The sequence below is a fragment of the Erinaceus europaeus genome, chromosome 2 (assembly GCF_950295315.1).
Source record: "Erinaceus europaeus chromosome 2, mEriEur2.1, whole genome shotgun sequence".
NCBI lineage: Eukaryota > Metazoa > Chordata > Mammalia > Eulipotyphla > Erinaceidae > Erinaceus > Erinaceus europaeus.
This window is the reverse complement of record NC_080163.1, coordinates 13,019,369-13,035,838: the sequence shown is the minus strand read 5'-3', so window position 1 is coordinate 13,035,838 and position 16,470 is coordinate 13,019,369. Positions and strand designations below refer to the sequence as shown.

At 41.0% G+C, this 16,470-nt stretch overlaps 1 protein-coding gene across 1 annotated transcript; it reads left to right on the top strand.

Annotated features, from left to right (window-relative positions):
* The first annotated feature begins 11,760 nt into the window (after positions 1–11,760).
* TRAM1L1 (translocation associated membrane protein 1 like 1) lies at positions 11,761–13,963 on the top strand. The gene has a single exon (XM_007525484.3). It carries the CDS (start codon positions 11,956–11,958, stop codon positions 13,105–13,107), a length of 1,152 nt encoding a protein of 383 aa, XP_007525546.2. The 5' UTR covers positions 11,761–11,955; the 3' UTR covers positions 13,108–13,963.
* The last annotated feature ends 2,507 nt before the right edge of the window (positions 13,964–16,470 follow it).

Genomic DNA, 16,470 nt, shown 5'->3' with positions numbered 1-16,470 from the left:
AGTAGTGGATTTGTAGTGCAGACTACAAATAGTAGTGGATTTGTAGTGCAGACACCAAGCTCCAGGGATAACCCTAGAGGCAATAAATAGATAGATCAATCAATAAATAAAAAATTAATAAAACAAAAGATCTTTACAGGACAGAAAAGACTGACAGTCTAGAAAAATGTATTCTGGAAAGCAAGGGTTACAGGGATGAGATTATTGGCTTTGGAGATGGAGAAAGAGAGCACACATTAAAGAATATAGGCAACTTTCTAGATAGATAGATAGATAGATAGGTAGACAGTGTTATTGCTGGATCACAATGCACTTCCATTTTTACTTGTTTAAGGATCCATAGTCTTCCAAAGGGGCTGCACCAGTTTCCTTTCTCACCAGCAGTGAAGCAGTTTCCTTTTCTCCACGACCTCTCCAGAACCTGCCATTTCCTGGTGTGTTGATGGAAACCCTTCTCTCTGGTGTGAGATGCTATCTCAGCGAAGTTTTAATTTGCCTTTCTCAAATGATAAGTGAAGTGGAGCATTTCTTCATGTGTCTGTGGGCCATGTGTATCTCTTCTTTAGAAGACTGTTTAGTTCTTCCAAAGACCTTGTGGCGGGTATTGGTCTGTGAGTGATCTGGAATGCCTAAATGTCCACTTTTTGCCTAGGGTGAATGACCACATGCAGAAGTGATTCTCAAAGTATTGATAGTCAGTGAAAAAGTGAGGTTCCAGATACTTACATGATGCCAACCTGACTTCCCTGAGCAGAAGACCCCACCTATGTGTCCTGGAGCCCTGCTTCCCCAGAACCCCATCCCACCAGGGAAAGAGAGAGATAGGCTGGGAGTAGAGATCAACCTGACAATGCCCACACTAAGCAGGGAAGCAATCATAGAAGCCAAGTCTTCCACCTTCTGTACCCCATAATGACCCTGGTTCCATACTCCCAGAGGGATAAAGAATAGGAATGCTATCAGGGGAAAGGATGGGATATGGATTTTAAAAATTGACAATTCTAATTACAAGAGGTGCAATTCTAGGAGCTAATTGCAATGCTCTCACTATTTGTGTTGTGTTATTATCACTGTTACATTTTGCACCTGTCATCTCCAACCATTTTATCTTATCAGTGACAGATTATGCTTATTCCTTTAGAATTAATCATACAAATTATAGAAGTCAAGGGCTGGCAAAGTAGTTTATCCAAACAGTGTGCTTACTTTGCCATTCATGTGATCCAGGGTTAAGCCTCCCTGCACCCCCCCCCCCACACACCACCACCACCACCACCACCACCTTTTAGAAAACAATTTACCATGTGCAAGGATTGAGATTATGTCTTCAATCTGCACCTGCAAGGATGAATCTTCAGGAGAGGTGAAGCAGTGCTACTGGTGTCTCTCATTCATCTCTGTTCCCAACTAACGTCTCTCTCAATATCTCTTGTCTTTATCAGATAAAATGACCACTGGGACAATGGATTTGCTGGACAGGCACTGAGTCTTAGAGATAGTCCCGGCAGCAATAAAAAAGAAGAAAAATGACGAGTAATTCCTCAGTCTATTCCATGTTACCTGTTGTCATCAATGATTTTTGTCAGAGAAGCAGTAGCTCCTGGGAAGTTGCTACTGTTGAGATGTCTAAGTGATTGTTGTAGACAGATGCCTGAGTCCACTGACTCAGCACTGGAATACAACAACAATAATACTAAAATGATCCTCTATTTACTTTCTTTTTTCTTTATTTTATTTATTTATTAACAATTTAATAACGATTGACAAGATTGTGGAATAAGTAAGGTATACTTCTATACAGTTCCCACGACCAGAGTTCCATATCCCATCCCCTTCACTGGAAGCTCCCCTTTTCTTTATCTCTCTGGGAGTATGGAGTAAAGATCTTCATGGGGTACTAAAGGTGGAAGGTCTGGCTTCTGTAATTGCTTCTCCACTGGAAATGGGTATTGACAGGTCAATCCATATTCCCAGTCTGTTTCTGTCTTTCCCTAGTGGGGCAGGGATCTGGGGAGGTGGGGGTGTGTTCCAGGACATATTGGTGAGGTCGGCTACCTCAGGAAGTCAGGTTGGCATCATGGTAGGATCCGTAATTTATTGGCACTGCTCCATTCTCCTTTCTCCTTTTTTAGCAGCCTTTCACCAACTTATAGGTGAGTTATAATGTTCTGCCCTGGTTCCTCTTTGTCACTTCCTCTACAGTTTCTCTCCTACAGACTGGGAAGTCCTATTCTCACTTGGAATTCCCAGATTTAAAGCAGCTTGTTTTGTGGAAAATAGGCCAGGTGTTGTCCTCAGGTTGTCATCCCACCCCCTTCTGTTTACTTTCCTAGGCTCTCCACTTCCATTTGTTGTTTTTTTTATGTACAAATCCCAGAAGGGTTAAGGAATTCTGAAATCTCTATAGACAGCATCAGGGACAGGACTGTTTTTATCAAATAGGAATTAGGTATTTTATTTTTTTTATTTAAGAAAGGAGACATTAACAAAACCATAGGATAGGAGGGGTACAACTCCACCCAATTCCCACCACCCAATCTCCATATCCCATCCCCTTCCCTGATAGCTTTCCCATTCTCTATACTTCTGGGAGTATGGACCCAGGGTCATTGTGGGACACAGAAGGTGGAAGGTCTGGCTTCTGTAACTGCTTCCCTGCTCAATATGGGCATTGACTGGTCAATCCATACTCCCAGTCTGCCTCTCTCTTTCCCGAGTAGGGTGGGGCTCTGGGAAAGTGGAGCTCTGAGTCATATTGGTGGAGCTGTCAGTCCAGGGAAGTCTGGTCGGCATCATGCTGGCATCCGGAACCTGGTGGCTGAAAAGATAGTTAACATACAAAGCCAAACAAATTGTTCAACAATCATGGACCTAAAGGCTGTAATAGTGCAGATGAAGTGTTGGAGGGTGATACTCTCTGCAGACTCTGTGTACTTCTGCTTTCAGGTATATATTTTTCCCTGGCTTATGGGCACACGTGAACATATGCTCTATCTCAGGGGACCTGGTTTATATCTAGCTTTGGGGACTTTATTGGGGAGTGGAACACCTGGGATGCAATTAGACAATACTATGAAATTAGGTCTTTTGACAGATTCATCAACCTCCCGTCCAGTGGAGCCTTCATGCTGTAGACCACACAATCATACAGTCCAAAGAGTGTTATGAATACTATGTGATAGGGGATGAGGGAAGAGAACTTCATTGCAATGTGGAGCTATAACACTGTAATCTTACAATCCTATAAACCATTATTTTGTCAATAATAAAAAAGAGGACAATGAACTAGCCATCCACATCCAGGTTCCATTTTCCTTTCCTAATATCATCCACTAGATTTCTGGAGTTTGCATACCTATAACGTCTACATCCTCAGATTCGAAGTATGGCACAAGATTCATAAGGGTGAGTTTATATGGTTTATATGGTTGGTTTTGCTCAGTTGGTGTAGCACTTGCCAAAAGAAATGACTGACCAATTTTTTAATTTATTATCCTTTTAAAAAAATGTGCTATCTTTAATTATTGCATAGAGACAACAATAAATCAAGAGGAAGGGGGTGATAGGGAGGGAGAGAGACAAAGAGACACCTGCAGCACACAGCTTCACCACTTGTGAAGTTATCCTCCTGCATATGGGGACCAGGAGCTCAAACCGGGTCCTTGTGCACTGTAATGTGTGTGTTTGACCAGGTGTCTACCACCCAGCCCCCTTAATTATTATTTATTGTAATCGTGTTAGTGAGAGACCACCTCTACTAACCTATTCCAGGAGTTTGTCCTTGGATAAAGTTTGATATTATTTTACTTGCAGTGTTAATAAAAATACATCTGAAATAGGTATTATAGAATTTGAAAGTGTTATCTTGAAGTCTGTCCTTTTTCTGTTACTATCTAGCTATATTGCATATAATGCTAAAATCCCATTGTTAAACCTGTCCTAGAAGTTATAAATGCAATGAATATAACTTTAATTGAATTATTCAAGAGTGTTTGAACCAGCCAGATCTCTCAAGAGTTCATTATCTCATGCATAAGTAAAACTGTAATATGTGTTGTTTCATGGAGTTAAGTATTTTGAGATCTTAGTCAATTAAGACTGCTAATCATAAACACTGATTTAAAATGAAATGGCTTTGATTTTTTGAACCAACACATCTGGGGCTGCTGCTTTTTCTCCACCCCTCCCCCTCCTCCCCTCCTTTTTCATCTTCTTCCTCTGTTGCTTCTCTTTATTCTTCTTGTTTTCAGTTTATTGAGAGAAGCAATGCTTTAGAGCATTGTTATTGCTACATATGTACAGTTTCTTTTGTTTTATTTTTTATTTCTTTTTTTTTTAATTGCCATCAGGGTTATTGATGGAGCTTGCTCAAGCTCAGCACTACAAACCTGCCACCCCTGGTGGCCATTATCTTCCCCTTTTTGTTCCTGCCTTACGTGATAAAACATAGAGAAATTAAGAGAGGAGGGGTATATAGAGAGGCAGAGTGAACGAGAGACACCTGCAGACCTGCTTTGCTGCTTGTGAAGTGTTCCCTATGCATGTAGGGAGCTGAGAGCTTGGATCTAGATCTTTGTGTGGGTCTTTGAACCTAGTACTATGTGCACTTAACTAGCCTCTCCCCAAACCATCATATTATTCCAACATAGGACTTAATCCCTAATCTCTACTTAGTAGACCCCCCCCCATCCCGTTCTGAGTCCCTGAACCTGCTGCTACACCATATGCATCAGCATTTTCTTAACTTCTCATTTATTGTAGGACATCTGGGCTGTTTCCACATTTTGGTTATTATAACTAGTGATGCTTTGAACATACGTGTATATCAGATCTCGATCTTCTCCTCTTCTTCTTCCTCCGCCTCCTCCTCCTCCTTCTTTTTCTTCTTAATTTCCTTCTTTGTACTGAAGTAGTCACTGCTTTATGGCACACTCATTGATCTATGAGTACAATTTCATTATGCATGAGGAAGCGACAGTTCTCTCCCACCCCTTCCTCTCTCTTCTTTCCCCCAGCCCACTGCTTCCGTGCAATACAACATGCCCAGTCCACTTTCATTTCCTGTCTGTTCCCCACTGTCCTTGTGCATCAAGTCTTGCCAAAGTATTTTACTACTTTGGAAAAAAAATAGAATCAATGTCAATTTATAGTCTCTTGCCAAATTGTTTTTAAAAGGCACATGTAATTTAAAAGACGTAGCTAAATTTTGCAGTTTTAGCAAACTTTTTCATAAGTTCAACTAAATTTTTCCATAAATGTATCTGTTTTTGATAGAAATCATAGCATGAAAGATAAAAATAAAGCCATTAAAAATTACATTGCACTCCAGAGAGTGCTGCACATATGCATCTGAGGTTCCTGGTTCAATCCCAGCACCATCTATACCTGAGCGATAGTCTGGGTTTTCTCTTTCTCTCTGTCTCCGTCTCATCATTTCAAGTCAAATGCCCTCTCTTAGATGCAATAAATATAATAAGTCTGTTTTAATTTTTTAGCCTTTATTTATCCTTTAAAAATAGTTATTAGGAGAGGGGATGGGATATGGAGATCGGGTTGTGGGAATTGTGTGGAACTGTACCCCTCTTATCCTACGGTTTTGTTAATGTCTCCTTTCTTAAATAAAAAAAAGATTTTAAATAAAGAAATAGAAAGATATAACTGTATTTGCTTATTTAAAATACTGTTATTAAGTTACCATGGAGCTTTCTATTGTTTTTCTAATCAAATGTTTCTCATAATAAAATCAATATGGCAGTCTGAAAGATATTTGACCAAAGACTGTTGAGGATACCCAGAACTCATCCTCTTCCTCCTCTTTTGGTCCCACTGTAAAGTTTTTGGTGGGATAGTAACTCTTTGATGTATCACAGCATACTTAATGTTCCATAATTAACATCACTGGAACAAACAAATATTAGTGTGAAAATATCAACATTGGATATTTACTGTAAGGTCTTTTACCTTTTGAAATGCACACAGTGCATACTAATAAACTTATAATATTTGAGCTGTGCTTTCAAAGGACAAAAAATGTAACATCATTTTCAGGGAGAAATATGGGTCTAGATGAAAGATCCAGCAACTTTTCTATTTTATTTTTCCTTCACCTTTATCTTGGGGAGTCGGAAATCCTGTTTCTTTTGTTCATATGTCCTTAGATCAAGAGTACCTATATGAGGCAAATAGTATAAAAGGTTATGCAAAGAAGCTCATGCTTGAGGGTCTAAGGTCTTAACTGTAATCCCTCACACCACCAGAAGCCAGAGCTGGATAGTACTCTAAAGAAAGAAAGTTGAGAGAAAAGAAGCAAAGAAAGAAAGAAAGAGGAGGAAAGAAAGGAAGAAACAGTAACCAAGGAAAGGTCCTAAGGAATTCTGTGCCTGGATCTAATTTAGTTTACAAGTTCCTGCGGGATAAACAGGATCCTGTTGCTATATTGGCATGAGACTTCTCTTTACACTGGGAGAGGATTCTGCATACTTCATACAGAAGAAAATTATTATTTTTTTCCAAGGGAAAGAATGTGGCTATCAAAAATTTAGCCAGAAATAGTCCCTTCTTATTTAGAAGTGGCAACTGTGTTTCCTACCTCAGCAGACCATAGAATTGAAAGACTCATGACCACTTTCACAATGAAGATGAGAGGATACAATGGCGAAAGATAGCTCATACAGGCTATGCATTATCTGCCAGTTTATTTAGAAGACTCATACTTAAGAGTCCAGTTAGCTACTGGTCTGTGACAATGACAATACCAAGTGAAGTGACATAATGATAGTTCCAGCTAAACCCAATATTGGTTTCATGCATTTGATTTGTCTAATCTAATTTTTCATTTTATGTCTTCCTGGATTACTAACTTTTCATATTTTTCAAAAATTTTATTATATTTATTTATTTATTGGATAGAGACTGTCATAAATCAAGATGAAAAGGGGAGATAGAGAGGGAGAAATACAGAGAGACACCTGCAACACTGCTTCACCACTTGCAAAGCTTTCTCCCTGCAGGTGAGGAAAAGAGGTTCGAACCCTGGTCCTTATGCATGGTAACATGTGCACTCTACCAAGTGCACCACCACCCGCCCCCTGATTTCCTAGATGATAGATTTTATGAGCATTATATTGTTGAGGGCTAGACATTTTGGAAAGGTAGTAGGATTTTTTAAAATAATTTTCTATTTATAAAAAGGAAACACTGACTAAACCATAGGATAAGAGGGGTACAGCTTTGCACAATTCCCAACATCAGAACTCCGTACCCCACCCCCTCCCCTGATAGATTTCCTATTCTTTATCGCTCTGGGAGCATGGACCCAAGATCATTGTGGGATACAGAAGGTGGAAGGTCTGGCTTCTGTAATTGCTTCCCTGCTGAACATGGACATTGACAGGTCGATCCATACTCCCAGCCTGTCTAGGAGACAGTTTTTCAAGTAACTTCTAGTAGCCTTTTTGTTTTTCTTCTTAAAATGTATTTGTTTATGCATTTATTAGATAGAGACTAAGAGAACTTGAGAAGGAAGGAGGAGATAAAGAGAAAGAGAGAGGAACCTGTTGATGGTGCACCTGGTTGGGTGTACATATTTTAATGCTCAAGGACCAGAGTTTGAGCCCTGGTACCCCACTTGTAGGTGGAAAGCTTTGCAATTGGTGAAGTAGCGCTGTAGGTCTCTCTCTCCCCCCTCTCTCCCTCCCTCCATCCCTCCCTCTTTATTACCCTGTTTCCTCTTGATTTCTGACAGTCTATATCCAATAACTAAATAAATGTAATAAAAAGATAGAGGGAGAACGAAAGACTCTTGCCACACTGCTTCACTGTTCCTGAAGCCTCCTGCTTTCAGGTGGGAACCAGAGGCTTTAATGGGTAGACCCTTGCACATAGCATGTGCCCTTTACTGGGTGTGACACCACCTTTTTCCACAGCCTTTCTTTATTAATAAGATAATTTTCACACCTATGGATAGATAACTGTGCTATTAACCTTGTTATGATTTTATTTTAGGCATTATTTGTCAGATTCACAGTTTGTACGCCTGTCAAAAAATCATGTTAATCACAAATATTAAAAGAAGTCTCAGTGAGGAAATAACAGGTGTATTTTTATATTGAGTTTGCTGTCACAAAATGATCAGTTATATTGTCTATGCCTAGAAGAAGACTGGAGAATTCTATTTCTAAACTTATGATGAGTTTTAGACAAGCACATATGTACTTTCTTGAGTAAACTTGACACAAAGGCACTGTTTCTTGATTTCTCATAATTGTCCAACAAATTTAATATTTTCTTTTTTCATGCTCTAAAATTTGCTCTTCTGTTTTATAATACCTCATGCATTTCATAATTGAGCTGTCAGAGTCAAGAATTGCAGTAACTGGGAGTTGGGGGGTAGTGCAGTGGTTTAAGCTCAGGACCAGCTTAAGGATATAGGTTGGAGCCCCTCCCCTGGCTCCCCATCTGCATGGGAGTCACTTCCCTTTCTGTCTTCCCCTCCTCTCTTCATTTCTCTCTGTCCTATCCAAAAATGATGACAACAATAATAACTACAGTAATAAAACAAGAGCAACACAAGGAAATGAATGAATGAATAAATAAATGTTTTATTTTAAAGAATTGAAATAGCAGCCTGGGAATACAAAGAAATGACAGTGCATTAGAGCTCTGGAGATCTGGAGATCTGGTGGTGGGAACTGTCTCAAGTTGTACCCTTTTTATCCTATGGTTTAGTCAATGTTTCCTTTTTATAAATAAAAAATAGGATGATCTGATAAAGAACCACCCAGGAAAGTCATTCTGTTCCCTCGACAAATGTGTAGGCACTTTTCTGAATTTAGAATCTTATCCCACAGCTGCTTCTATGTACAGTTGTTGACCTTTGTAGGAATTGCAGACACACTGACTATTGATCACAATTCTGTTCACGATCTTGAACAGAATGCTCACACCTGCTGGCCTGCCTCCTTTGTCGGGGTGAAGTAACAGAGGAGTTTTGACAAAGGGCAACTAGGTTTTCCAGACTGAAAGTGTATCCTCTCTTTAGGCCCTGTAGCACTTTCTCTTCTGAAAGATATCCTTCACAAATCAAACGTTAACACTGCAGATTACACTTTAGTCCAGTGAGAAACAGAAAACAAGAAAAGCGCTCTGGATTCAAAGAGAAATTCGAAGATATGAAATATGAGGTGGGGAAGGCATTCACACTATTTTTTTTGTTTTGTTTTCTCATATATGGAATTTAGCAGACTTAAGTGGAAATATCATAATAACAGATGATGAGTTTCTTATCTTCCAGGGAGCGGGAATTTAGTTACAGGATTTGTAGCCATAAGACCTTCACATGAACTGCCAATAGTTCTCCCTTTCCAGATATCATACCATCTTTTCAAATTCAACAAATGCAATTACTGACTAGATGCTGTCATCACCACTGCCATTCCCATAGCTAATGGGGGAGTTGTTTTTAGTCCTCTTTGCAACTGTGTGAATACATTATTTCTGGGGGTGATTGAGGAGCTGTAAGTAGTGAAGCTCCTGGCTGGAGAGCAAATGTGCCAGATTCAGACTGAGTTAAACTGTTTGATGCACTGCCAGTTACTAGCTGTGTGGTAATTCTGGATGGATTATTTCAGCTCTCTGTGATCAGTTTCTCCTCTGTTAATTTAGCAATGAGGAGGAGGAGGATGGAGATTATTTTAGGCAGAGGAGCCTGAACTAGAACACAGGAATGGTTTGCCTTAGGTCTTGAGTTCTCTCTTTGGCACTGACTATTTGAGAGTGATGGTTCTGGTTCATTCTGTCTCAAAGTAAAAAAAAAAAAAAAAAAAAAAAAGATTATCATACTCCAGGGCCCAGGTTTAAGCCTCCTGCTTTCTACTTTTTAGAGAAGCTTCATAAGTGGAATGCTTATGAACAATGCTTAAGGTCTCGGTCTCTCTCTCTCTCTCTTCCCCTCCCTCCCTCCCTCCTTCCTTCCCTCTCTCTCTCCTTCCAGAAAGGAAAAAAAAAAAAAGAATAATTAAAGGCAACTGGATGTGGTGTTGTCTAGCTCCAAAGATATCCCTCAGAGATAAGCAAAAAGAAACAAGCAAGTCTGTCTTTAGGAAAGATATAACATTAGGTTCTTTAGAAAGATTACCTTTGTAATAAAAATATTTAAAATAAAACTGGATAAATACTAAATACTCTGAGTTTGATTGTATTTAATTATGGGGCAGGTGAACCTGGTTGAGTGCACACATTGCAGAGCACAAGGGCCTAGGTTCAAACTTCCTCTCTCCATCTGCAGGGGAGAAGTTTCACAAGTGCTGCAGGTGTCTCTGTTTCTCTCTCTGTCTCTGTCTCTCTCTCTCCCTCCCTCCCTCCTTCCTTCTCTCTCTCTGTCTCTCATATCCCTGTTGCCCCTTAATTTCTCTGTCTATTCAACATAAATAAATAAGCATTTTAAAATCAATAATCCCCAGGCAGTGATGCACCTGGTTAAGTACACACAACTACATTGCCCAAAGATTTAGGTCCAAGGCCCTGGACCCCACCTGCAGGGGGAAAGCTTCTTGAGTGATGAAGCAGGGCTATGGACATCTCTTTATATATCTCCTTCTTTATCTCCCCCTTTCCTCTCAATTTCTCTCCGTCTCTATCCAATAATAAATAAAAATGTAAAGAAATAAAATCAGTAATTACTATGTAATATATATTATATATAGTTATTCTGATTCATTTAACATCATTTGACTATTATATCATTGTCAAATCAATCCTTATTAACATTGTTATCTATATATTATCTATAGAATATACTAATACGGATCATTCCTACTAGTAATATTACAGCTAGCACTACAATTATTGCATTGATGTTCAGTGCTTAGGAAAACAACACCGTGAAAAAATCTGAACTATAAGAGCATGGTTCTTTATTTAATATCTGTATATATGAATTTAAGTTGGCACCGGATCAGTAATGTCCATCCAAAAGAATCATCAGGACTATTCTTTTTTTTTCTCTTAAAACATTTTATTTATTTTAATGAAAGAGAGGTACACAGGAAGATAGAGATCACAGCACTGTGATCAACTATCTGGCTTTTGGTGGAGTGGAGGATTGATTGAACCTGAGAACTGACTGAGAGGATGACTGATTAAACCTGATTGATTGATTGGAGTGGAGGATTGATTGAACCTGAGACTTCAGGGCATGAGAGTCCTTCACATAACCATTATGCTACCTGCCCCTACCCGCCTTTCTTTAATTTGACCCCAGGTTTCTAAGGGGATAGCAATATCAGCTTGCAGCTGCAACATAATTTGAAAAGAACTAGGATCCCAGTAAACTAGAGGTGCTGTAAGGTCAGCCAGAGTGGAGGAGATACATTACTTTTTCACTCCTCCTTTGGGAATTCAGAGAAGGCTTTCTGAATAAGAAGGTGCTTAAGCAGATTTTTTTTTTTTTTTTGTAACCAAGACTATTCTGCTCTATGTATGCTTCTAGTATTGTGGTCCTGCAGATAAACACCCAGCGGGCTGGCTCCTCCCATGGTCCAGATGTGAAGGCGACAATGCCCCGGCCCATGCAGGGCTCTGCGGGTAAGCAGCTGTACCGCCTTGCAGCACCTTGACCTTGCGGGGAGGGGGGAGGGAAGCGGGGAGGTGGGGTGGTCCAGGCGCTCACCTGGGCTGCGCGCGCCGCTCCATTTCCTTCCCCACTTGGGCCGAGTCAGCGGCGCGCATGCTCCGTGCAGTGCCCTCCCCCCCCCCCCCCCACGCCCAGCCCGGGAGGCCTGTGAGCTGTTCGTGTAGCTGCAGCTGCTGCTCGGCCATGGCGGTTGCTGCAGGGCGGTGAGGCCAGAGCGGGGGCCAGGGAGAAGAAGGAGGGAGGGTGGGAGGGAGGCTGCAGCCACTGGCCTGCTGGCTGTCCAGGCTCTCAGGGAGCTTCAGTCCTGGGCAGCCAGCGCCACTATGGCATTCCGCAAGAAGGGCAGCAAGCACCCACCGGTGCTGAGCCACGAATTCATCCTGCAGAACCACGCGGACCTCGTGGCCTGCTTGGGCATGTTGTTCGTGCTGGGGCTTATGTTCGAGGCCACCACCGAGGCTTCGATCGTCTTCATCACGTTGCAGCACGGGGTCCCCCTGCCGGTGGTGGAGACCTCCCTGATGACCCCGGCAGCAGCCTCCTCTGCTTCCTCCTCCTCCTCCTCTTCCTCCTCGACCCGGTTCCTATATCAGTACGGCATCAAGGACCTGGCCACCGTGTTCTTCTACATGCTGGTGGTCATCATCTTCCATGCCACGGTGCAGGAATACGTGCTGGACCGCATCCACCGGCGCCGCCAGTTCCCCAAAGTGAAACAGAGCCGCTTCAACGAGTCGGGTCAGTTCAGCATCTTTTACCTGGTCTCCTGCATCTGGGGCACCTTCATCCTCTTCTCCGAGACCCGCCTGTCCGAGCCCCAGCGAATGTGGCAGGCCCCCTCCCAAGACCTGATGACCTTCCAGATGAAGTTCTTCTACATTTCCCAGCTGGCCTATTGGTGCCACGCCTTCCCCGAGCTCTACTTCCAGAGGACCAAGCAGCAGGAGCTGCCCCGCCAGCTGGTCTACATCGGCCTGCACCTGTTCCACATCGCCGCCGTCTATCTCCTCTACCTGAACCACCTGGGGCTGGGCCTGCTGATGCTGCATTACTTCGTGGAGTTCCTCTCCCACATCTGGGACCTGTTCTATTCCAGTGAGGAGAAGTACCAGAAGGAGTTGTCCCTGTGGGCCATCGTCTTCATCCTGGGCCGCCTGGCCACTCTGATCGTGTCGGTAGTGACAGTGGGGTTTCACCTATTGGATGAACAGAGCCAGACCCCAGATGCCCACTCCGGAAACGTGAACGTGTTGGCAGCCAAGCTAGCAGTCCTGGCATCCAGTTGCACCATCCAGGCGTACATAACGTGGAATTTATTCCATGCCCACGTGCAGAGGTGGGTAGGGGAGGATCCGGCTTTGCAGGCCCCCAATGTGAAGAAGAAACGGACTAAAGGAAGGTCTTCCAGAAAAGGAACTGAAAATGGCGTGGCAGCTTCCAGTAGAGTCGACTCACCCTACAAGAAGAAAGAGTGATCTTCCTACTAGATCACAAGCTAATGGATCCTTATTCCCCTCCCCCCCAAAGAAGCCCACTCTTTATTATAAGATAATTTTCTGCATTAAGAGACTTTTTCTCTCTTTCTTTCTTTCTCTCTTCCTTTTTCTTTTTTTTTAGGTGTATGTCTGTGCCTGAACACAGTTTTGTGCGGTCTTTGATGATTTTGCTATTGTACTGAGTGGCTTTTCTTTTTTTAAGCGTTTGACGGGAGAATTATTATTATTATGGGGGGAGGGGGCTGGATTGATTTGGACTAGGCTAGTCTTCATCAGAATAGTTTGAAGCCTCCAAAACGGTATTTTGTTTGTTGCCTTTGAACATATTTGTAATGATGTGTAGAGATAACTAGGGAAAAGTCCGCAGGTCAGTGATGCCCAAAAAGTTGTCTCCTCCAAGTTTTTTCTAACATTCTCAAGATGTTTGGTTAGAGCAGGGTTGTGTTTTTGTCTCTCTTTTGGAAGAAAATGGAAATATTCAGGCAGAAGTCAGTCAACCTCACTGAACTTTTTTTTTTTCTTTTTTTTAGCAATCTTGAAATCTTGGAATTTCTAATTGGAGAAACGATTTGTGAAGCTTCTCCAGTAATGATGTGTTTTATAGGTTGTGGTTGTCAGTGTTGCCTTCTCATTAATACAAACAAAATACTAATGGGTAACGTGGAGTTTCACTGCCATTTTTTTAGCGAAATCACTTTGATGGTGTGTTTTAATTAAGGCAAAGCACCCCCTTTGCCTATTTTCAGCACTTGTGAGTAGAAATCATGGAAAGAAATACTGTAAGAAGGAAAACAGGTTTAGTTTTTCCATGTTTATTAAAAGTGTTCTTAATGAACTTTGTTGTGAGTTCAGTATCTATAGTGTCTTCAAAATAAGTCCTTTAACCTGAAAATGATTTTGAACATAATGCTTTTTTACAGACTAGAAACAGTCACCTAATTTCATAGGAAAGGCATTTAGTATGCTAACCTGAACAATAGGAAAGTCAGGTGGGTTGATAGTTTTAGGAAGAGCTCCTTCAAGATAATGTTACACATATAGCATTTCTTTCTTTCTTTCCCCTGTAGAAGGTATATTTGGGGGAGTTATTTGTATTTTTGCAGAAGCCAAAAGAGACAGTGGGCTGTGGTGGGTGAGGAAGTCATTCTCTCAATCCTAAACTGAATTTTCATAATATGAGTGTTTTATATTTTTAAAAGAATTCAGCCTTTAAAAATAGACCAGACCAAGGAATGTGGGTGGTATCTTCGTTCCTAGAGTGAGATGCACACATTCCCAAGCTCAAGGACCCAGATCCAAGCCCTAAGAACCCGCCTGAACAGGGCAAAACTAGCAGAACAGTGGACCTGTCTCCTTTCTCTCTCTCTCTCCTCTCTCCTCTCTCCTCTCTCCCTCTCTCTCTCTCTCTCTCTCTCTCTCTCTCTCCTCCTCCTCCTTCTCTCTCTTTTTCTCTCCATCTTTCTCATTTCCAGGGATATTATAGTGGCTTGGTGCCAGCAGTATAAATCCACTGCTCCTGGAGGCCATTTTTTCCCTTTTTTTTTTTTTTTGGATAGGCCAGAGGAGGAAAGAGAAAGCAGACCTGCTTCACCACTTGTAAAATGTCCTCCCTGCAGGTGGGGCACCGGATACTCGAACCTTGATCCTTATGTGGGTCCTTTTGCTTAGTAGTTGTGCCACCACCCGGCCCTTTTCCTCTCTCTTATCTTCTATCACACATACATTAAAAACAAAAAAAGTTGTGCAGGGCACTGAGCTACAGTGAGAACCCTGAAACAAAAAGAAAAAGAAAAAAAAGTAAAGTAGGGAAATGTCATGCATGTCCTATTCATATTTGTATTTTCCCACTGTGCCTCTCCTTCTTCTGTTTCTATAGCCTTCATTGAATCAGCAGGTAATTCAACTTTTCCAACTACAAGGAATCTGAAAAGAAAATAAAAGAAAAGTGAAATTAGTGTATTTGTAAGGCAGGCTTCACTCTGAGAAGATTATTCTCAAACCACAGTTGTTTATTTTTGCTGACAGAATTCAACATTCCACTCTTTCTATCTATATATATATATATACACATATACATCTATACATATACATATATATATATATATATATATATATATATATATATGATCTCCACTTTCTTAATTGCCTAGTACTTTGGCTCTTGCTATAAGGTTCAAAGTTCCATGACCCCCACTTTAACTAGTCTTTGTGCTGTCATGACACAAACAAATATCAAGGTTTCATCTCACTTCCCTTGTCTTTGAAGAATGCTAGCTAGCCTAGTACTTGTAAACCCACCCCTCGTAACAAAAGCCATTATAAACTCTATTCACAAATAAGATGGGACTGACACAAAGTGACAAATCATTGCCACAGATGGTTGTCTTGCATGTCTGACAAAAACTCAAGTGGGTGTGAACTTGACATTAAGTACAGGTGGTATTTGCCCAGTATTTTCTAGGTTCTGTTCATCTTCAATTGACTTCTTGTTTGGCAAATGACTGCAGATCTTTTTAGCTTTGTGTCTACATTCCAGGTGGGGGAGAGAAAGAGAAAGAAAAAAAAAAATCACTAATTTTGGTCAAGGTAGATGGCATAATGGCTACGCAAAAAAAAAAAAACAAAATCTAAAACAAAAAACAAAAAACTTCTTGCCTCATGCCTCAGGCTCCGAAGTCCCAGGTTCACTGCCCCACATCAGGATAAGCCAGAGCTGAGCAGAGCTCTGGTTAAAACAAAGAAACAGACACCAATTTCTGGACCTCACAACATTCAGAGTTACGGTTGAATGTACTCATTAAATGGAAGTGTGCGGTAGGCAGAATGGATAATTTTGATTTTATGCTTCAAAGTCCATTGTAAAATGTGGTTCCCATGCAGTAACAAAGAAAATGTCAGGTAGGAGATAGGTATATATCAACTATAGGTAAGACTTCAGTAGAAATCACTAGAGAAGATAGGACAAGTCATTTATGAAAGCTGGTCTATGGATGAAATTCAACACAACCCAAGTTTCAAGGTGATCTTTTTAAAATTATGTATATATGTATATATATATGTCATATTGGAAATATATATATACATACATATGGATATAATATACATATATATGGCATTTTATAGTCAATCTCAGGCCATGAAGCATACACACATCTATCCTGTTATAGTTATTCAAGGTATTATTAAAACACAAATAACTGATCAGCCATCAAAAGTTACAAAGATGTAAGTCGCATACCTGAATTTGAAAATTCTGGTTTGTTTCTTCAATTCTGTTCTTCAGATTTCCAATTTCCTGGCCTAAAGTGAATTGTCTTGTGAGAATTAGACAGGTGGGGGTAA

Excerpts from the sequence above, each read along its gene's own strand:
- TRAM1L1 (XM_007525484.3), top strand. The coding sequence starts at position 11,956 with ATGGCATTCCGCAAGAAGGGCAGCAAGCACCCACCGGTGCTGAGCCAC.